The sequence below is a fragment of the Aulonocara stuartgranti genome (assembly GCF_965226115.1).
Source record: "Aulonocara stuartgranti genome assembly, chromosome: 17".
NCBI lineage: Eukaryota > Metazoa > Chordata > Actinopteri > Cichliformes > Cichlidae > Aulonocara > Aulonocara stuartgranti.
In genome coordinates this window covers 24720137-24742926 of record NC_138953.1, presented here as the reverse complement: position 1 = coordinate 24742926, position 22790 = coordinate 24720137, and the positions used below count along the sequence as shown (strand labels likewise).

General features: G+C 40.7%; 1 protein-coding gene across 12 annotated transcripts in view; it reads left to right on the top strand.

Moving 5' to 3' along the window:
* The window catches only part of syt1a (synaptotagmin Ia), a 233323-nt gene that overhangs the window by 176800 nt on the left and 33733 nt on the right, over window positions 1-22790 (top strand). For 11 of the 12 annotated variants that reach the window (XM_082510479.1, XM_082510484.1, XM_082510475.1 and 8 more), the window contains 2 exons: window positions 15046-15218; window positions 18957-19082. In XM_082510479.1, the coding sequence (XP_082366605.1) occupies window positions 15046-15218; window positions 18957-19082 (299 nt within the window). The remainder of the gene's footprint in view (window positions 1-15045; window positions 15219-18956; window positions 19083-22790) is intronic. The other variant, XM_082510486.1, reaches the window with a different exon arrangement.

Here is a 22790-nt window from a genome sequence, read left to right as displayed (position 1 = left end):
GGAAGAAAACGTCTTTTTACAGCGAAAAAAAACCCTTAACTTCTAAGCAAGCACAGAGTGCGCTACGACGTAATGGGAAATTCACAGAGAAACTCGTGGATTCTTCAACTGACTGCTGCGGCACACCTGCACCAGGGTAAACCTCCGCCTACCCAACTCCTGCTTTACAGGTGAAAATAGAGCAACAGGACCACTGAGTCTTTGACTTTATTTATCTTCTGCTGTGTTTCACTTGCATCTATTTGAAAGAGTGAGTGTAAACACACACAAAAAATTATTTTATGTGCTGGAATGTGCAGAAAAAAGGTTTAAATGTTAAACTAATTTCTTCAAGTCAGAGAATGTTGCATATAATTAAATTTTTGCTTGATACATAAAGTTAAAAGATTAAAACTAATAAAACAAGTTTAAAAAAAGAGACTTTTTCATTTGATTACATTTTGTATGACGGATTATGCAGAAAAAGTAGAATTGGGCTGAAAGATCTATCACTTTATCACCTATTCAGGTTGTAAATCGTGTTTTTAAAAAGTAACTAAGTAACTAAGTAATTAATTACTTTTGAAAATAAGTAATCCGTAAAGTAACAGGATTACTTTTTAGGGGAAGTAATCAGTAATTAAATACTGATTACTTTTTTCAAGTAACTTGACCAACACTGGTGGTAACTAAGTATTTCCCTGGAGCTTACCGGTGGATGGTGGGGGCATTGAAACACACACAGCAATGCTGGACAGAAGCAGCACTGACATGTCGTATGAGACGTTAACGATTTTAAAAAATCACAGTGATGATGTAGAAATCTGGGGGGAAAAAACTCGCGTTTTAAATATGATACACTTGGTATTACAGGGTTAAATGGACTGCCAACTTAAGAAGGGATTTACATGTTTAGTTATTAGGATTCTATTATTAGATTTTGATATTATTATTATTGTTCATGGCTGAACTGTTTCCAAAGGCCAAGTGTAACTTTCACCTAAACAGTGCTCATGAACAGCAGAGGACTTCCCATTACTTATCATTCGCAGTAACCCAGAATTGCTGTTTATGCATATTCAAAACACTAGCATCCATTAGAACTACCCTGGCTGCTTGTGCTACACAAGATGATGTTTTTTGTAGATGTTTTCAGCAGCACATGATCAAATAATTGGGCAGTACTCCAGATGTGACAGAGCAATCAGCTCACAACATCAATCAGGACAAAATGGGAACATGCAGGGCATTTTCTGGAAAGAGAAAATTGTTTTAGCCATTTTGGAGGCATGTAATCAGCATGGTCAGACCAATGAGTCAAAGCTACCACACAGTAATTTAATTTTACTAACCTCCTCAGTTTAAATCTTATATGTCTAGGTGCAGTGCAGCAGTATTAACCAGAACACGTGTATTGCCAATTGAAGGTACTTTGAGTAGCTTTAAGAAAACTAGAATCCGTTGAGTAGCTTTGCTGTAGTTTAACTTCCTCCAGTGCAAATAACTCATAGATTGCAAAGCTTTCCTTTCTTTCCCCAGTCCTTTTGCAAAAATACCCATCTGAGCTACAGTTTTTCCAAATGATCAAGCCTTCACATCCTCATAAATATGAGCACACACGTCCAAACACACATTAAACCACACTCCGACTTCTGATTGAACACAGCAGCTGCCTCCAAGGAACCCAGTGCATTGAATTTCTTTGTAGGTTTTCTAAACACCCAAGCCTCTACTTCCTGATAACAATTAACCTCTGAACACAGAGGCTGTTTGATCCATGGCTGCTGGCTCCACCAAGCTATTAGTCCAAATAACACAGACAAGCGACTGACATTTCAGGAAAATTAATAATAAAGATCATATTTTTTCTTTTCTTTTATTCTCCTTTTAGACAGTCTTAATTTCATCTAAAAAACACTTACATTGTTAGCAGGTACAAAAAATCAAGATGTCTTATTTAACATTTCCCTGGTTACCATAAGAATAATATAATATTTTAGTGTCTTTATTTTTCAGTAAAAAGTAACTTAAGGTGACTGATGCTGTAAATAGGCGCTCTGTAAATACAACTGTGTTGAACTGAAGAGCTTGTGCACTCTCTTGAGCTGACTCTTTGACTAAAAGCCTTCTGTGATAGCACAACTTTGTCTCTATGTTTGAGCCTAATAGAGAAAAGTGTCATAAAGCTCATGGCTGCAGCTAAAAGACTACAAGACTGAAATACATCATGCTGTAATCTGATAGGAGGCTAAAGAAAATGTTTTAAACTGTCTCAACTTCTTTGACTCCGTGGCAGCTCACATTCAACAGACAGCAGAGTTTATTAAAGGGGATTACGGTGGTGGATCAGCGGAGCTATTCATCTCTGCCTCCCTACTGCTCTGGCAACAATCCTCGCTGCCTACTCTCTGCCCTCGCTTTACAAAAGTTTGCCCATCAGGGCTGGTCCAACCACAGCCTGATCAGTGCTCAACCACCAGCAGCCTCTTTCTCTGAGAACATCAGCTCTCTGGGAAACAGATCCTCTGTATTCTCACATATGCACATATCTGAGAAAGTTTCTGGATCATTACCCCGAGAGATCAAGGTAGTGATGAGGGCGACATTTAGAGCTCAAATGTATTTTATGAGTCTCTGTGCTGAAGCTTTGTTGCTATGAAAGGCAATTAAACATTCACAAACCCTCACTCAAATGGTGATTTTTTTTATTTTAGTAGCATTCAGTAACCACAGCTCCAATGCCATTTTGATGAGAATATAATGCTGAATTAATAGCATTGGACATGTTCTCAAAGTTACTGAATCCTAACAAAATCTGAACTGATCAGGTGTCACATCAAGACCACCTGCCTAATATTGTGTTGGTCTTTCTTTTGCTGCCAAAGCAGTCCTGACCCGTAAAGGCTCCACTAGACATTTGAAGTTGTGCTGTGGTACCTAGCATCAAGATGTTAGCAACAGATGCGTTAAGTCCTGTAAGTTGTGAGGTGAGGCCTCCATAGACCAAACGTGTTTGTCCAGCTCATCCCACAGATGCTTGATTGGATTGAGATCTTTGGTGCCCAAGTCAACACCTCAAACTCCTTAATAATAACCTTTCCATGAAAGGGTGTCCGTGGTCTGTGAAATGGCTTAGGTAGGTGGTACACATCAAAGTAACATCCATGTGGATGGAAGGACCCAAGGTTTCCCAGAAAAATATTGCCCAAAGTGCCATACCGCCTCTGCTGGCTTGACGTCTTCCCATAGTGCATCCTGGTGCCAGGTGTTCACCAGGAAAACAGGGCACATGCACCCTGCAATCCATTGGATGTTAAAGAAAATGTGATTCATCACCACCTTCATCACATCAAAAGCAGCTAGCATGTCTTCCCTCTTGTTCTGATTGTTCCTGATTTCATCTGTTCTTCCCTCAAATGGTGAAACAGGTTTGTTGTTTCAGCTGTTTTCTTACCTGTTTAGCAAAGTAGCTCCTGTTTCATTATGTAAGCTGATATGCAACTCTCACTCTCAGACATGCCTCGGCTTATCTTGTTATTGTGTGTGCTGGCAAATGCTATATCTTTGATATCAGGATATGTGCTGATAATATGACAGCCTTCAAAAATAGTTTCATAAGATACCTGAGGGACCAATCCTGCCAACTGGTGGGGTTCAGCTTGTTCTGGGGTTTGGCAGAAATAAGGAAAGCCAAAGACATCTAGAGTCATCAAATAATTCTGAAGAGTAAACAATGATAGTCTGGCACCCATCAATGCTTGTTTTATGTTAGTGGATCAGAATTTTCTTGTAGAAAACTGAATAAAAGGCAGGAAAGAAAAGCATTTCCTAATTTGACCAAATTACAAAGATGTAGACTTGCTGATTTTAAATTAAATCGCATGTAAAGGTACTCTGAGTGCAGGGTTCATTTTAATCAGCTTCCACCTATTGCATAGGTAGTCATTGTTGCAGAACGCTGGATGATGCTCCCTGCTGCAGATGTATTGTTTCCTTAAACGAGCCACAGCGGGGAAAAGGGCATGGACTCGTAGGCATAACAAGATATAATACCAAGGTTAATTGACCAACAGGGTCCTGTCTTATTGGATTAGTGTGGCTATAACACAGATGCAATATAAAACTTGCATACACACCCCACCCTTTTAAATCTATCGCTCCAGCTCTGTCCATTTGTGAAGCTTCTCTCTCTAATGTAAAGTGCTTTGTATTTCCAAGGAGCAAAGAGACGAATTCAACAGAAGCCCTTTTAATTATAGAATGAGTCAGAACAGAGACATCATAGCATCTTTATCTTTACTACAGCAAAGGAAATGTGAGGCATCTATAAATGGCATCTATAATTTAAAAAACAAAACAAGTTGTAATAAATAATAATTCTTAATAATTTTTTAAATATTCTCAAACTTTCATGGTCAGTGTCTATAGTTTCTGTTCCTGTGTTTCTGATGTTTTTTCTTTGTCTTCTGTGCACCGCTGTGTCTCCTTCCTTGTATTTCTGTCTTCCAGTCTCATATCAGTCTCTAGTCACTTCCTATTTTATTTTGCTAATTAATTTTTTGTATGACATTGGGTGCTTTGTTTCTCCATGGAGAATCCACTGGATTAGTAACATTACTGGATTTTAACGTATCTCTGATGAGGTTTTGTTCCCCCCTTTAGTTTAGTCTTCACAATATTATTTTGGAAATTGACTGGATGCTCCGTAATTTAACTGATTTAACGTAATATAACTTCCCATCATTCTCATCTGCTCTGTGGACCTTGATGTGGACTCTAAAAATATTGCATATTTTTAGGTGATGTGGAGCACTTCTGGTGTAATCACAAGCACTGACTAGAGTGTGTACTTCGGCCTAATGGTTTCAGCCTATACTTTGCCTCCTTACAGTTCCTCATACATACAAATAGCCCATAGTCTATGGACCCTACTTCCATAACCTGTGGGGTTCTGCAAGGTTTAGTCCTAGGTCCTGTATTATTTTCTTTCTACATTCTTCCTTCACTTGGTAGCACTTGATCTTTTAATAACATTTCTTATCATTTTTATGCATCATTTTTTAGACCTCACCATCTGTCCAACCTAGATGACTGTTTATCCCAAATTATTAACAGTCTCTCCAATAATTATCTTGCGTTAAATTCCAACAAGACTGAGGTGACGATTATAGCTCCTCCTGAACTAGATCCAAATATCAGCTAAACGTTTGCTTCCTTCTGTTCATCTGTTATATAAAGCATTCATAATCTTGGTGTAATATTTGATTCTTTTCTTAGCTTTGACTCTCATCAAAAATATATTTTACATTACTGTTTCTTTTTAACGAAGCTTTTGTTGAGATTTGTGATGATAGTTTTGTATTGCTATTGACTGCATTTTAATTTTATATTGTTTTGTTGTGATTACTGCTCATTTTTATTTTGATTGTGCAGTGGTTTGAAACTACACATCTGTGAAAAGTGCTTTTCAAATACTGATTTGTTATTTGTCTGCCTTTGTTTCTCTCCCCTGTTTTTTCTCGTTGTTTTGTTTTGTTTTTTATTTTTTTTATTTTGAACAACTTCTTTAGTTTGATGTGCTTTTGTGTCACTTTCAAAACGTACATGTACTTTTTGTAGCCATGGCTCTGATAGGACTAGCATTATTGCAACACAACATTAAAGAAGATCCTGTGCCTTGAATGCACAGGCAGCATAGAAAAAAATGATTCACAAATCAGTCCATTAACCTTTAATTGTCTTTATTTGTAGACTGACTACAATGGTTTTCCATGATTCAAAATCACACACTGGACGGCACAGTTCCTCAGTTCATATGCAGACTGCTTCTTCTGCTCCTTTTAGTCACTTTTCTTCTAATTGGCTCTCCTTCATAAGCAACAGGTTTGAACAGAAGGTGGGTGTGGCTTCTGTGCCAGTGTGACCAAACTGGGGACATTCATTTTAACTGATATCATACAGACAGACAGAGCCTGTCTGGAAGTTTTGACTTACAGGAATTACGTGTGCATATGCTGACATTTACATTTGAAACTGTGGCTATGTTTACAGTATTAGATTAGATTAGATTAGATTAGATTAGATAGAACTTTATTAATCCCTCGGGTGGGTTCCTCTGGGAAATTCGATTTCCAAAAAAGCACAGCACCGACAGAAGTTACAGAGTTACAGAATATTATATATATATATATATATAATACACACACACACACACACATATATATATATATATAAATACAGAGACAATATAAATAAAATATACGAAGGGGATAAATAGAATAAATAGGAATAAAAATAAAAATACAAGTGAATTGCACATTTCAAGTATTGAGTCTATTGCACCGTTGACTATTTACAAAAGTATTGCACAAAAGGTATTGCACAGTGAGGTGAAGAGGCACTACAGCTTAGTTGTTCCCCCCTCCTTTGTCCTCCTGTTTCCCCTCCCTCTCCCCTCCAGGGAGGAGTTAAACAGTCTGATGGCGTGTGGGACAAAGGAGTTTTTAAGTCTGTTAGTTCTTGTCTTTGGGAGAAGCAACCTGTCACTGAACAGACTCTTCTGGTTGTTAATGGCCGTGTGCAGAGGATGTCTGGCATTGTCCATAATGTCCATCAGTTTCTTTAATGTCCTTTTCTCTGCCACTGTCACCAGAGTGTCCAGCTTCATGCCGACCACAGAGCTATATGCAAATGCATATGAAAGAAAATAAGAAAAAGCACTTAAGCCCTAAAACATACAGTTAGAATGCATTAGCTAAAGGCATTTACAGAAAGTTGATATGCATTTTTCTTTTCTCATGAGGCTCTATTGATGCTATTCACTGTAGCAAACCACCACATACTGTCAGAATGACTCACAGTCCTGCAGTAGTTTATACTCCTTTCTATGGAGTCGGTTTTAGAACACCTACAGTGTGTGTAAATGTCAGCCAGTGAAGCATGAGTTTTTCCTTTTATGTTGAGGTTATTGCTCTTTGACTGCGAAAAAATGATCTCTAATAATATCTTCTTATAACCCAGCATGGTAATGTGTCAGAGAAATCATCAGAATATTTTGAGCTCAAGTTTTGTACCAGATTGTGTTTCACTATTCTAGCAGGATGTAGATCTGTCACTCAGAGCCCTTTGATATGATTAAACAAATCTCAAAAATGTAACAAAATTTACAATCTGCACATCTTCATTTTCATCTTGTTAATGATTAGAGATGTGAAGGCAGATGTACAAAGATGAACTACATGACTCAGTGTCTAAAGGACTTTGAAGGTGTCTCACTGTTTAGGGCTCTGCTTTACCGGCATGCTGTTCTGTTGACGGAGCTGAAAAGTGATTTCAGCCTTCAGGAACAGCAAACATGGATCTCATCATGCGCAACCCACCCATTAGAGAAACTCCATTTTCCATGCCATGTTGCATGGCGGAACGAGAGATAAGTGTTGGGAGTTGAAGTGTTGAAGTGCGTGTGCTGGCAACACTCCCTCTTGCTCTCTCCCTTTCACTTTCTCGCTCTATTTCTCTCTTGAGAAAAGACACTCACACAATGTAGTTAATTAGGAAATGCTTTTATTGCTTTCTGGGACTCAGGTTCCTTTAATTAAGGAACACAGAAGTGCCTTTCACTGGAGGACGCATGCTTGATGAATAAGATAAGGGCTGGTTCCATGCGTTGATTGGACTGTTAGCGCCTAAATGACATTCCATCAGGCATTTTGAGTGTCGATGAAATGCCAGAATGACAGTAAGCATTTGGAATTGGGGGGGGAAAAAGGTTTTACTCTGTATATATTCAGTCTTGCTTCCGTTTGGGGGAAAATCCACATTTTTAGTTTTAGTTATTGTTATCGTTGTGATCTGCCAGCTTGTAATACAGACTTGTCACGTCTCTGACACTTCCATTACAATACTGTCTCCTTAGCTTACTTCCTGTTTGCATTTACACATGTAAGCTAGAAGTACCTGTTCAGATGCTAAAAAATACCACTATATATTCTAATAAGCTTCTAGCAAACTATAGAGCAGGGGTGGGAAACTCCAGGCCTCAAGGGTCGGTGTCCTGCAGGTTTTAGATATCACCCTGGGTCAACACACCTGAATCAAATGATTAGTTCATTACCAAACTTCTGGAGAACGTCGAGAAATGTTGAGGTGGTAATTTAGCCATTTAAATGAGCTGTGTTGGATCAAGGACACATCTAAAACCTGCAGGACACCGGGCCATGAGGCCTGGAGTTCCCACGGTCCTGCTATAAAGGTACAACTTGCAAAAGATGTTTAATTTCTTTATATTTTGCTTAAAAAAGGGGGAAATAGGTGCAGTGATTTATTGAAACATCTGCAAGCATACATAGAAATACAGTATATAAGGCAAACGGTGAGTTTGTACTATTCTAACCAGTTTGAAAGTCAATATTTGGCATGATCACATTATGAATGCTTCTCAAAAGACATTCAAAGCTCTTCTTGGGTTGTTGGATGTCTTTTTTGTCCATTCTCTATTAAGATGATCTCACACTGCTTGGATAGCGTTGTTCCAGGGTCCGGGGAGACCAGTCCATGACTGATGGTGATGATGTTTTATTGCTCACTGATTATAGTTTGAAGCAGCAATCAAGCAGCAATTTATCTGGATCTGTTGCCACTTTTTTTCAGCCCAGTTCCATTAATTTGGCAAACCTTCTTCCAGTTTCTTGTCTGTGTCTGTTACATGTAGACACAACACTGGTTCATCCCTTTAGTTAGGTGGCTTTTTTAAGCTTAACAATGATCTATGAATCATTTAAGGGTCTTAACAACCAAACAAAACACAAAAACCTTTCTTCTGACAAAGGTAAAGTACAAGAAACTGAATGAAAACAAGAAATTCAGTCTGAACTTAAGAAAGCGTGGAGAACTATTCCTCAAGACCACTTTTAAAAATTACAGGAAAGTCTGGCTCCTTGGAGGCAAAGTATTGCTCAAAACCATTGCACTGTACTGTATTTCTCTTGAGATTTAATCATGCAGCATATCATGAAACATAAATGCCGCTGGTCCAGCTTTTCCAATTAGGCAGTCATTACAAAGGTGTGTTTTGGCATAAATGTAATATGAATGTTAAATTTTTAGGGGTAAACAAATCATTTATTCAGGTGTAATTGGAGAATTATTAAACAGCGCTCACTAGATTAAAAATGCTACAATGTGCACTTTTTACCATTGAGTAGTGCCAAATGGCTTAAGTTACTTACACTTTAAGCCCTTAATATAGTACAGTTAAGAGAAAAGTGAACGCAGGATGATTGCTGTGTGATTGGTATATACATACAAATGCTATGATCAATATACTAAGAAGATAAAGTAATCCCCTGATATGGTTAGGGTAAAGATAAAGGCTTAAGGGGTCGATTCAAACAATAATTGGGGCTGGGCTATTAGTCACATTTTTGTAAATTACACTAATAATATTATAAGAAAGAGGAAAGTACCCTTAACTGTGCATAAGCAATGCAAAAAAGATAAATTGTTGGGATATTACAGTGGGGCAAAAAAGTATTTAGTCAGCCGCCGATTGTGCAAGTTCCCCCACCTAAAATGATGACAGAGGTCAGTAATTTGCACCAGAGGTACACTTCAACTGTGAGAGACAGAATGTGAAAAAAAAATCCATGAATCCACATGGTAGGATTTGTAAAGAATTTATTCGTAAATCAGGGTGGAAAATAAGTATTTGGTCACCTCAAACAAGGAAAATCTCTGGCTCTCACAGACCTGTAACGTCTTCTGTAAGACGCTTTTCTGTCCCCCACTCGTTACCTGTATGAATGGCACCTGTTTGAACTCATCATCCGTATAAAAGACACCTGTCCACAGCCTCAAACAGTCAGACTCCAAACTCCGCCATGGCCAAGACCAAAGAGCTTTCGAAGGACACCAGGAAAAGTATTGTAGACCTGCACCAGACTGGGAAGAGTGAATCTACAATAGGCAAGCAGCTTGGTGTGAAAAAATCAACTGTGGGAGCAATCATCAGAAAATGGAAGACATACAAGACCACTGATAATCTCCCTCGATCTGGGGCTCCACGCAAGATCTCATCCCGTGGGGTCAAAATGATCATGAGAACGGTGAGCAAAGATCCCAGAACCACACGGGGGGACCTGGTGAATGACCTGCAGAGAGCTGGGACCAAAGTAACAAAGGTCACCATCAGTAACACACTACAACGGCAGGGAATCAAATCCCGCAGTGCCAGACGTGTTCCGCTGCTGAAGCCAGTGCATGTCCAGGCCCGTCTGAAGTTTGCCAGAGAGCACATGGATGATACAGCAGAGGATTGGGAGAATGTCATGTGGTCAGATGAAACCAAAGTAGAACTTTTTGGTATAAACTCAACTGGTCGTGTTTGGAGGAAGAAGAATACTGAGTTGCATCCCAAGAACACCATACCTACTGTGAAGCATGGGGGTGGAAACATCATGCTATGGGGCTGTTTTTCTGCCAAGGGGACAGGACAACTGATCCGTGTTAAGGACAGAACGAATGGGGCCATGTATCGTGAGATTTTGAGCCAAAACCTCCTTCCATCAGTGAGAACTTTGAAGATGAAACGAGGCTGGGTCTTCCAACATGACAATGATCCAAAACACACCGCCCGGGCAACAAAGGAGTGGCTCCGTAAGAAGCATTTGAAAGTCCTGGAGTGGCCTAGCCAGTCTCCAGACCTCAACCCCATAGAAAATCTGTGGCGGGAGTTGAAAGTCCGTGTTGCTCGGCGACAGCCCCAAAACATCACTGCTCTCGAGAAGATCTGCATGGAGGAATGGGCCAAAATACCAGCTACTGTGTGTGCAAACCTGGTAAAGACCTATAGTAAACGTTTGACCTCTGTTATTGCCAACAAAGGTTATGTTACAAAGTATTGAGTTGTATTTTTGTTATTGACCAAATACTTAATACCACCCTGATTTACGAATAAATTCTTTACAAATCCTACCATGTGGATTCATGGATTTTTTTTTCACATTCTGTCTCTCACAGTTGAAGTGTACCTCTGGTGCAAATTACTGACCTCTGTCATCATTTTAGGTGGGGGAACTTGCGCAATCGGTGGCTGACTAAATACTTTTTTGCCCCACTGTATATATAACAACATTACGTTTGCAGTGGTTGTGGATGCACCATTTAAACTCACTAGGAATACACCAGTCATTGCACATACACATATATAAAGAGAGAGGAGCAATAGAAATAAACTAGACTTTTTAAACAGTGGCTAAGATACAGCGAGTTCACACTTACCAGCCAGAAAACTTCATGCACACGTTCACGAAAGCAGTCATGAGCTGCAAGAATGTGGAAGAGCCAAACAGTGTTTTAGCTCCTATTTTAGACTAACTCGTAACTTGCACTAATTTTCATTCTCTCCCTCCCGCTTTCATCATTTCTTTTTATCTTATCAACGTCTCTGATATTTCCTGCTTCCCGTTACTTTCCTTACAGAGAGGAAGAGATGTCTTTAGCATGTGCACTTGTGTGGAGACCACAGTGAGAGGACACAGTCTGTGGCCAAGTGAGCTGCGCGTGATGCGTGGATTTCTTTGCGATCCATTGATTCTTCACAGCGTGCCACAATGCTACCCCCCAGGTCACGGGGAAGTATCCCACTTCTCCCAGTCGGCCAGCTCAGCCATGGTTACTGCCCATAGTTGGGTATTGTGGGCCTCTCAACTGGGTGTGGTTTTCAGAGTATGCTCTCTTCACGAGTGATGTGTAATTAATTCCTTTGAATCTTCTTGCTTCATAAATATAACAAGACTGACAAACTCCCAATAAAAATCAGCCTTGTGTGTCTAAGGAGTGAGAAAGCGAACACTTCCCGGCTCAAGAGTTTATTCTGTGCACGGTGTCAAGTTTGTAAAGGAAATACTCCTGGTTTTATTTGGCTCATTGTAAACGAGGCCTATCCAGTTTCACCTCCATTACCACGCTGCTCCAAGGCAAGGCCAAAGCTGTAGATCCCGAAGTTATTTTAGAGCATCACTCACTGTTTTTCCTTGGAGGAGAGTGCTTATTGATTTTGTCAAAAGAATCGATTTCTTTTCCTCCTCTCTCCCTTTCTCCCCCCTCCCCCTTGGACCTCAGCAAAGGAACTGCAGCTGAATGTTGGTGAGCAAAACCCCAGAGAGAGTTTGTAATAGGGTTTTCCATTTTGATGGGTCATTCTGGAGTTTTTCCAGATAAAGTCTTCAAAGGGCTGACTGATGTTTTCTATTATTTTGTAGGATTTAAGAGAATGGCAAGTATTATATCTGTCTGGTGCCCCCCCCCAAATTCCTTTCTTATATTCGGTTGTATGGATGGGTTTTGTGACCTCTTGGTGGTGTTGAACGCTTAAGGTGTGGAGAACAGCAGCAAGAACAGAACGGGCATCAGTGACAACAGATATGACTTAGGTCAGAGGTTAAGTGGGAGTGGGTTGCAAAGGAGCTTACAGATGTGTAGCAACTGTATTTGTTGTAAAGATGAGCCCATCTGCCCTGATTGCAGCTGAGCTTGGCTTTGTGGCCGGCCTGAATTAACACAGAAAATTTGCTCCTTAAACAGTTTGTTATTGCTCAGTGTTAAAATGAGGAGTGGGCTGCCAGGTGTTTGGTATCTGCTGAGTAGAGTCAAGGAGCAGTGATTGTGACAGCTGAACAGGGAAGTCTGTTGTGAGGCTTCTCATTATTTTCATTGCATCTGGGCTGCTGTCCCTCCGGTGCTTAAAAACCGCCCACTTCTCCTTCAATCGTTATGTTTGTGTGGTGTACACTGTATCCCTGTGTGTCCGCACCAGGCAGCGCCAGCTGACTGCTGGCTATAGTTGAGATAGGTGTCAACGTGTTTTCAGCTGGCTGTCACTGTGCTGTTGAGCCGAGCGTCTGACAGTGTGACAGTGTTGATTGCTGCTTGTCCAATTTCTCCAGTCAGGCTTATAGTGCAGGCCAGTAGCATATGGTGGAGTGAAAAGTAACGACTCGTATGTCACCTCAGTGAAAGTGCATTTTGTTTTGTTTTTTGTCCTGTTAGGAACCGTTTTAATCATAACTGAACAACAGTAGCTGCACGTGTGCTGTGAAGAAATCACTTTTTCAAAGGGAGTTTTAAGGGACAAACTCAAAACTCTCGATTCCAAACTTTTAACTTGCATAAAGATCATTAGGTGATACTAAATTAATTAAGTTTCTGTTGTTGCTCCTGCTGGTTTTCTTTTGTTATTTTACTCTAATTCTGCTGCCATAATCAGATCTAGACGATATGTAATCACTAATTAGTGATTAAACTAGTAACTGCCAAGAAGTGCTCACGGAAGTGTGACGTAAAAGTATTATTTTAAATACTTTGCCCAACATGAAACTTTCAAAATAGTCTTGATGAACCATCCAGAAGCACCACTGAGGATCAGAGCTGCTCAAGTGGTGGAAACAGACTCATAAACAACGTCAAATCTCAGTGATTAGATACAAAAAATAGCATTTTTTTGGTCTTTTGTCTTTCTTCTCCAAAACAGTGTTTTTACTTCACTACTTTTTTTATGATGCATGTAATATTATCATGCTGTTTTTGTTTTTGTCTAGTGTTAACATTTGATCTGAACAGAACAGTGGTGGTTGCTGACTCAAAAACGTGGAAAATCATCGTGTTTTTTACACTAATTGGCTACTTTTTGTTATGTTTTTGTATTTTCACACTAACAAGATGCGAAGCAGCATCAACTATATAAAAAATAGGAAAAACAAAAGCAGCAAAATTGAGAATTATTCCTATTCAATGTGTTATTTCTATAGGGACATTTTAGGTAGCACGTTTACATAAACAGATGTTACAGTAGAGGTTACATGTGGGAGGATGAACATCTGCTTTAACTTTATGGATCAGCTTCTGGTTTAAAGTTAATTTACTTTAAAATAATTAACACTAACACTGAGCTGTTATTGTTTTATTTAATTCAGCACAGATGCAGTAAATAAGATGTTCCTCTGGTGTGTCGTCAGCCCTGTTCGTGTCTCTAAATTACAATTAAGAATTTGATTCGGATAAACTAACCTAATATCAGGATAAAAATCCCAAATTATGCAAAAAAGAATCAAACAAGCAATGGCACATGTAATAAAATAAACTTTATTATTCCTGCTGGTACAAACATTAGGGTCAATGGAACCATTGATGGACTATTATACTGTTTTCACAGTGGGATAGACTAATAATAATAATGATAATAATAATAATAATAATATAGCATTTTTCTTTCTTTCTTTTTCTTTTGAAAAGGTCAAAATTAGTCCATTGTAAATTTGACTTGCAGGTGAAAAAACAATAACAACTTTAAACTAAAAAGGAAGACAGCCTGGTCCAAAAAGTTATTCTCCAGCTTTTTATCTTAAAAATGTTCAGGTTTAATGTAACCACTGAGATTAGGCTCAGCAGGTTTCCCTCGGAGGAAAGTTTCTGTCTAAACCTGCAGTGTTTCTGGGGAAAATTTAAAAGGAAACCCAAAGCCTTAAATCCAAACACAAAAGATCAATTAAATTTTTTAAAGGTAATATGAAAGCTTAGAGCATGAGAACAATGTGAAAGCAAACCCCTCGCCACCCCGTGAACCCGTTTGGTTTTACTGCATCAGTGGATTGTCATGGTCACACCTCTGCTAATGCCTCTCCGGCACACCCTGCCAATTCACCACAGCTCTCGCTCCAAAGCAAGTTCTGTGTTGCCGGTGATTACCGTGAAAGTGTCAGCTGTCTGAGAATCTTTTGTTTAAATGGCAAGTGGAAAATGCCAACATCTGTTACTTCCACTAAATTGGCTGAAGCCGTTCAGTCAGGTCCGATCTTTAGGAGTCTTGACACTTTTTGATGGACTTAGTGCTGATCTGTTGTACCAACTCTGTAGTCACACACGCTTTTCCTGCTTTTATCTCACCTGTAATTTGGTACAATCTCTACTTTTCAGGTCTTTGGTTCAGAGTGTTCACTGAAATGTTTTTCACTTGCCTCCAAGATTCACTCCTACTTCTGAACATCTCTTTGTTGTTTGTCCTTCTCACAGTGCCATCGTGGGCCATTGTCTCGATTGCCTTTGTGGCCATCATCCTGGTGTTAGCTTGCTGCTTCTGTGTCTGCAAAAAATGGATATTCAAGAAGAAAAACAAAAAGAAGGGCAAAGACAAGGGCAAAAATGCCATCAACATGAAGGACGTCATAGATGGGGCCAAAACCGAGGTAACGACTTTTTTAACTTTTGTTATTAAAATTCTGAAAAATTACCATCCCCACAATCCTAATTGAATAGGAAGCTTAATGCCAAAATATTTGATGCTGTGTTTGAAATATATATATTTTTTTTTTTCTTACAATTTTAGGAAATCTGATTCTGTATGATTACAAATTAGTTCACCAAATTGATTTGTTAAGAGAACATTTTCAACTATATACACAGTTTCCACGTAACATCATAGTATCATAGTAGCGCCCACCTGGATGGCAAAACCAGACTTTTTTCCCTGCTGTCTTCTAGCTGTTTCCACCCAAATATAAGTTTGGTTTTTTTTTATTGGATCCAGGAGTGACTCAGTTTGTTTACAGGGGCTAGAAAAGCTAACAGTACAACACGGATTCCAACCACATTCAATCCTTCTTGTCCAGCAGGTTGTGCCTTTTAAACATAGTACGCTAAATTTCCAGTGATATATTTTAATCTTGAGCTCTACTGCCATAGCTTGGCATGATTTACATTTAAGAATAATCCTTCTTTAACCAATGTTCACAGTTCGGGATGTGTTCCTGACATCCCCTTCCTGTCTTTAGTCACGATACAGAGCTAAGAGTAGAAGAAAACTGTCTGAAACGGAGGCCATAGGGATTACGTGTATATATTATGACCTGGTTTAGTAACACTCACTATAGTTTTGCCAATGAAGCAATAAATTCTATTCTATTCTTTCAATAATAATAATAATAATGACAACATCGGAGAGCTCACGGTGCTTTATATCGTGAGGTAAAGACTCTACAATGACACAGTGATTTTCACCTCTCAAGCAATTTTTTTTACGTCCAGCAAGTCCACCAGGGCCCTGTTACATAAATTTTGTGTGAATTTACCTGAGAAGTATTTAACAGCTACACCTGTGCCTAATTAAACAGCCTTTAAGCTGACTCGAAAGAAGTAAAACAGAGAGTGTTCGCAACTGAGAATAAACCAGCCTTCGAACAGCAGAACAGTTTGCCCCTCTACATCAAAAATCTAAACACGGCAGTCTAAGGAGAAGGACTCTCCTTACGATAGATTTAAACCATTGCCACTGTTTTTAGCAACTATTTGTGGCTTGAAACTGATGGAATATCGACATTTTATGCTGCAATTTTTTGGATTTTCATGTGTTTTGCCATCCAGGACTGTGCAGCAGTTACGTGACTAATAACAGTGAATAGCTCTCAATAAGTTGCATTTTTTGGTGCAAGAGCTGCTACTGTACCACATATATTTTCTGTGTGTTATGTGTTTATTGCAGCCAAAGAGTTGCATTCAGCCTTTTTTTTTTACTAAAGGAAATTAAAGTCACTTAAGGTGGCTTCAGATTTAAGAGAACCTTTTAGTCTCTTTTGTTTCTCCTGCTTATAATTTCTGTGCTTTTCATTCATTCTTTGAATATTTTTTATGGTTTTGGTCATATGAGGACCTGCTCACTTGTTGAAGAGTGTGAGTAACGTTTGCTGTGTAATGAAGTGGTATCCACCCAGAGAAATGACGTCACCAAATGATACACAAATGGCGAAACTCTTACTTTTCAACTGCACAGAACGAGGAAACGGTGACACGCTAACACTTGATATGGAGTTAGCACACTAATTGCACCAGCAGAGCGTCGTTTCACTGCCGTCCTCGGTGGAATCGTGCACACAGTGTGTTTAATTTGCTGCAACACCCTTGCTGTCGGACCCACGTAGACGGAAACCACTGACATTGTTTTCTTAGTTCATTTGACTGACTTCTTTTTTGAAAAAGAGCTAATTATAACTTAAATGTTAAGGAGTCTTTTATTTTCTTAGATAATAGTGAAGTGCGGAAAACTTTATTAACCACCAAGGTCATTCAATCCGACGCAGCGCTGCAGCATGTTAGATTACAAGAGTTTTCATTAATGTCCAATAGTCTTCCCGTCTTTGCACCATCCAGCTTTTAAAATTATAACTAAAGAGGCTTTAATCAAAATAAAAGACATCAGTTACTGGACACCCTAATAGCTAATCTCTGAGTTTGGTGAATCTGCCACTTTCGAGGCAGGCGGTCATTTCTCCTGGTGTGCCCAGACTCTGGTGTGTTAACTCCTGTGTGTGGTTGTTTTAATTTGTGTTTCTTCCTTCTATGTCCTCCTTATCTGTGTTGTGTCTGATGACTGTTCGGGATGGTCACTGGCGGTAGGTTCCTAATTGCTGTTGGATCTTCTTAAGCCTGCTGCTCTGACGTTTTTTTTGTAGCCTCTTGAAAACAACTACTACTCCCATAGAACCAAATATATGTAACTATGCATACAGTACATGTATATCGACTGCATATATGTGTGTACAAGCTGCATATGCACATATATATGTATGAAAGAAACACTGGGTGCGCATTGATAAGGTTGAACCACACTGATCCTCGTGCCAAGCTAAAGTCTCCTGCCTTTTGAATCTTTCATTTGCATTTCAAACGAGTGGTGGCAAGCAAACTAGAATGATTGAGAGGCTCTACAAGTAAAAGCTCTTTTGAAGCTTAGTGATGAAAAGGAAGCTTCACAGCATCTGCAACCACATCTGTCAACCCAGGTGTAGCAAAGTCGCACACAAGTTGGTTTAAAGGAAACACTTTCGTTAAATTAGGGAATATTATTTCCTCAATCATTTTACCCGCTTCTCTTTTTCTGTCTTTAAAAAAAGAAAGAAAAAAAAAAAAGGCCCCAACTGGATTTGCTCACCAAAGACAGAGACCAGGTGGCTCAGTGGCAAATTTTAAAACCAATCAGTGTTGTTCAGCCTTTTGCTTTCACAACTTGACAAACTGGAGCAGGGAGGTACATTACAACCCCTTTAACCAACATCTACCCACCCACCGCTGGCATGATGCTTCTAGCTACCATCGGCGTAGGGGGTAACATTCAACCTTTAGGGCTATGATGACAATGCGACTGTATGTTTGAGGATGTAACCAAACTTTGGGAATGGGGACTCACATAAGAGCACTGTTTTGTACAACAGAGAATGCTCTGCATGCCTAGTGAAAGAGACTTCTTGGAAGGCAACTTTTGATGCTGAATGAATGACCTTGAGACCTAGTCTTTGCCTCTTCAATCGCATGTTGTTCTTATAACAAACTCCTCCACCCCCCACACCCCCTTCACTATCACCAGAGCCACCACCTGCTGTCCTCACCTCAGTGTCAGTCTAGGAAAGGGCAACTTCACTTCTCACTCTCTGCCACTTCGGACAGTTCCCAGTTGATATGTGTTTTTGCCAGAGACTTGATCTGCCTGAAATAACATCAAGGGAATTGTCTTACTATGATCTTTTCTAGAGGCATCTCTTTCTTTCTCTCTGTCTGCCTCTTTTTATCATCTCTCTCTAATTTCTCTCCACCCTCCACCCTTCTTCTTCCACTAATGCCTGCCCATTCTCATTTCTGGCGCCATCATTTGATCTTTCCCCCCCTTCAGACTGAAAAACCCAGAGATTGATAGAAAAGCACCATCGGGGGACCAGGCCCGGGGTTTTAGTGCATCACACAGCATGTCCTGGTGTTAACTGCTATGGTGTTTTAGTGCTTGCTCCCCCCCCCCCCTCTCCCTTGTATACCATAAAACAAGTGGGAGCTTTTACAGGAGTAGGTCCGGTGGCAGGACCTGGGCGGGGAATGGCTGGCAGGGTGCTAGCACCAGCGGCAAACAGGCGACACTGACTCTTGGTGGGTGTCTCCTTCAGGCCTTGAAGGATGAGGAGGATGCGGAGACAGGGCTGACTGAAACGGAGAAAGAGGCAGAGCCCAAGGAGGACCAGAAACTGGGCAAATTACAGTACTCCCTGGATTACAATTTCACAGAGAATACGGTAAGGATCTGTTCTCCAAATCTCCCTCAGTGTGTGTCGTTGTTGAGAAAGATCCTTCATTGTAAGTATGGCCACACCCAGCCTCTGAGGTCCAAGTTTGCATCTCTCCAGAGAATAAACAGGACCCAAACCAGGTTTTGCACAACATTTTCCTCTCATAGTTGCTTGATCATTGAAGCTTGAGAGCAATCTCACAGGGATATATCATGGTGGTCGAGTTTGTGCATTTGCCATGGAGCCTGGTAAAGATACAGTATACTATTGGGATTTAGTTTGTCTCTGTATTTGTTTCTTTCTTTCTACTTGATTGAATACAGCCCCTGCAGATATCCATCTGCTTTATTTTTTCCCAGCGACTGAGTTTTAAAAAGCAGAATGAGGAAGCACATCAACTTCCTGGTGCCAGATGTTGTGTGACAGATAATAGATGCGGTGCATGAACACACTGTCCCTCACTAGGCTAGCTAACTCCCCATTTTAAGCAGAACTGACAGCCAGAGATTAGCTGGTAACACACAATGCTCCTCTACACGCCAGTGTTGGAACCTCTACCTTTTTCACAAAAAATGCTCGCCCAGATCTTACGTGTCTCTCTGGTTTGTATTCAACAATTGTTTGTGTTAAAATTGTGAAATATTCATCAATTCACAGATTACAAAAGACAGTAATGGTGCTAATATAATTATGTTGTGCAGATGCTATTTGTGTTCAGTCAACCAGCCCCTTATTTCTGTTAGAGAAGCAGTCATTTCATAAAAGAGGGATATTATGTGGACAATATTGCTTTTCACAGAGTTGATCTGTCATGTAGCGGGAGGCGCTGACAGGTCTCTATGAGGTTCTTGATTACACAGGTAATAAGCTCCACAGTGGAGCTCAAGCGTAATGAATGGATGACAGTTTTTACATTTTGTGACGGTGACCTGAGAAAAGCCGGGCTCGACTCACTGCCGGTGAAACTCACAACAGGCAGAGCTAAAAACCTGAGGGGAGGCAGCAGTTTATCTGACCCACTTTTAGCCCCACGAGGGACACAGTGCAGAGGCACAGTGGCCTTCAGGATTTTGTATTATTTATTTTTTTTGCCAGGCAATCAACATGAGTACCAAAAAACTGCCCTGGGAGAACTGGTACGGGTGATTGGCTAAATGCTGTGTGTGAAATTCCTGTTATTACTGGCATATTGCTTTTAGATTAGATTAGATTAGATAGAACTTTATTAATCCCTCGGGTGGGTTCCTCTGGGAAATTCGATTTCCAAAAAAGCACAGCACCGACAGAAGTTACAGAGTTACAGAATATTATATATATATAAATATATAATACACACACACACACACACACACACACATATATAAATACAGAGACAATATAAATAAAATATACGAAGGGGATAAATAGAATAAATAGGAATAAAAATAAAAATACAAGTGAATTGCACATTTCAAGTATTGAGTCTATTGCACCGTTGACTATTTACAAAAGTATTGCACAAAAGGTATTGCACAGTGAGGTGCAGAGGCACTACAGCTTAGTTGTTCCCTCCTTTGTCCTCCTGTTTCCCCTCCCTCTCCCCTCCAGGGAGGAGTTAAACAGTCTGATGGCGTGTGGGACAAAGGAGTTTTTAAGTCTGTTAGTTCTTGTCTTTGGGAGAAGCAACCTGTCACTGAACAGACTCTTCTGGTTGTTTATGGCCGTGTGCAGAGGATGTCTGGCATTGTCCATAATGTCCATCAGTTTCTTTAGTGTCCTTTTCTCTGCCACTGTCACCAGAGTGTCCAGCTTCATGCCGACCACAGAGCTAGCCTTCCTGATCAGTTTCTCCAGCCTGGATGAGTCCTTCTTTGCTGTGCTGCTCCCCCAGCACACCACAGCATAGAAAAGTACTCCAGCAACCACCGACTGGTAAAACATCCTCAGGAGCGTCCTGCAGATGTTAAAAGACCTCAGCCTCCTGAGGAAGTACAGTCGGCTTTGGGCTTTTTTATACAGGTGCTCTGTGTTGCATGACCAGTCCAGTTTATTGTCCACCCACAGCCCGAGGTACTTGTACTTGTTGACCACCTCCACCTCCTCCCCCTCTATCTGAACCAGCAGTGGACCTGCTCTAGACCTCCCGAAGTCCACAACCAGTTCCTTAGTCTTTGAGGTGTTGAGTTGCAGGTGGTTTGTGTGACTCCATGCGACAAAGTTCCTCACCAGACTTCTGTACTCCTCTTCCTGATCATCCCAGATACACCCCATGATGGCTGTGTCGTCTGCAAACTTCTGAATGTGGCATAATTCAGAGTTGTAGCAGAAGTCAGAGGTGTACAGGGTGAAGAGAAGAGGGGACAGCACAGTTCCCTGTGGTGCTCCTGTGCTGCTGACCACTGTGTCAGACGTGATGTCCTTCAGCCTGACGTACTGTGGTCTGTCGGTGAGGTAGTCGGAGATCCAAGCCACCAGGCAGGGGTCCACCTCCATCCTGTTCAGTTTTTCTTGAAGCATACAGGGCCGGATGGTATTAAAGGCACTGGAAAAGTCAAAAAACAGGATCCTGACCGTGCCTTTTCCCCCATCCAGGTGTGAGTGGGCTCTGTGTAGGAGGTACAGGATGGCATCCTCCACTCCGACACCCACCTTGTATGCAAACTGTAGTGGGTCCTGGGCATGTTGTACCTGTGGTCGGAGGAGGTTGAGGAAGAGCCGCTCTAGAGTCTTCATAAGATGTGACGTCAGTGCCACCGGTCGGAAGTCATTCAGCTCATTGGGCCGGTTCTTTTTGGGGACTGGGACGATGCAGGATGTCTTCCATAGGGCGGGCACTCTCCCCAGTCGCAGACTGAGGTTGAAGACTCGTTGTAGCGGCTCCCCAAGTTCAGCAGCACACGCCTTTAGCATCCTAGGACACACCTTGTCTGGGCCTGCTGCCTTTCTGGGGCGAAGCTTCCTCAGTTGTCTCCTGACCTGATCCACTGTGACACTGGGAGATGTTTGGGAGGAGGGGAGGGGGGGAGATGTCTTGCTGCTGAGAGAGGGATTGGAGGAGGGGGGTGTCATGGTGTCAGGAAGGGGGGGAAGCGAGGGAGGTAGGAGAGTGGGGATTGGACTCTGTAGTGAAGGTGAGGGTGGGGGGGTTGTGGGCTGGTCAAACCTGTTGAAGAAGTTGTTAAGTTCGTTTGCCTTCTCCACAGAGAAGGCAAACACAAGAAGCATCTAGTTTTGGGATAGTTTGTAGTTACGCAGGCAGCAGTTTCATTTGATATGTGGGTGGGTGGTGGGGGTTCAAAAAGTAAAATCAAAATTACCGTCTGAAGAGGCTGAAAGCAGGGATTTTAAAAGGTAACCTTGCCATAGAAAGATGGGTTCACCTACCTACAAGCCACCACCACCATCTTTCTCTTCACAGTGGGGACAAAATCATGCAAATTAACACACAAATACCCTTAAATGTGCAAAATAAATAAATAAACACAATTTACAGAAAACAGTTATTGCACAGAGTTCAGATAAAACAGGGAACAAGAACAAAAGTGGTGATCCTCAGGGGGTTTCAATCAAGAGATACATCAATTTTCTAATGTATAGATTGTTTTTAGAGTCTTATCATAAGAATACATTTCACTGTATCTATGTACGCATACGTACATAGAGAAATGGGAAGTTACAGATTCTTAAAAGTGCATCTATTTGTGCAGAAATGACAAAAAAACAAGACAAAAAAAC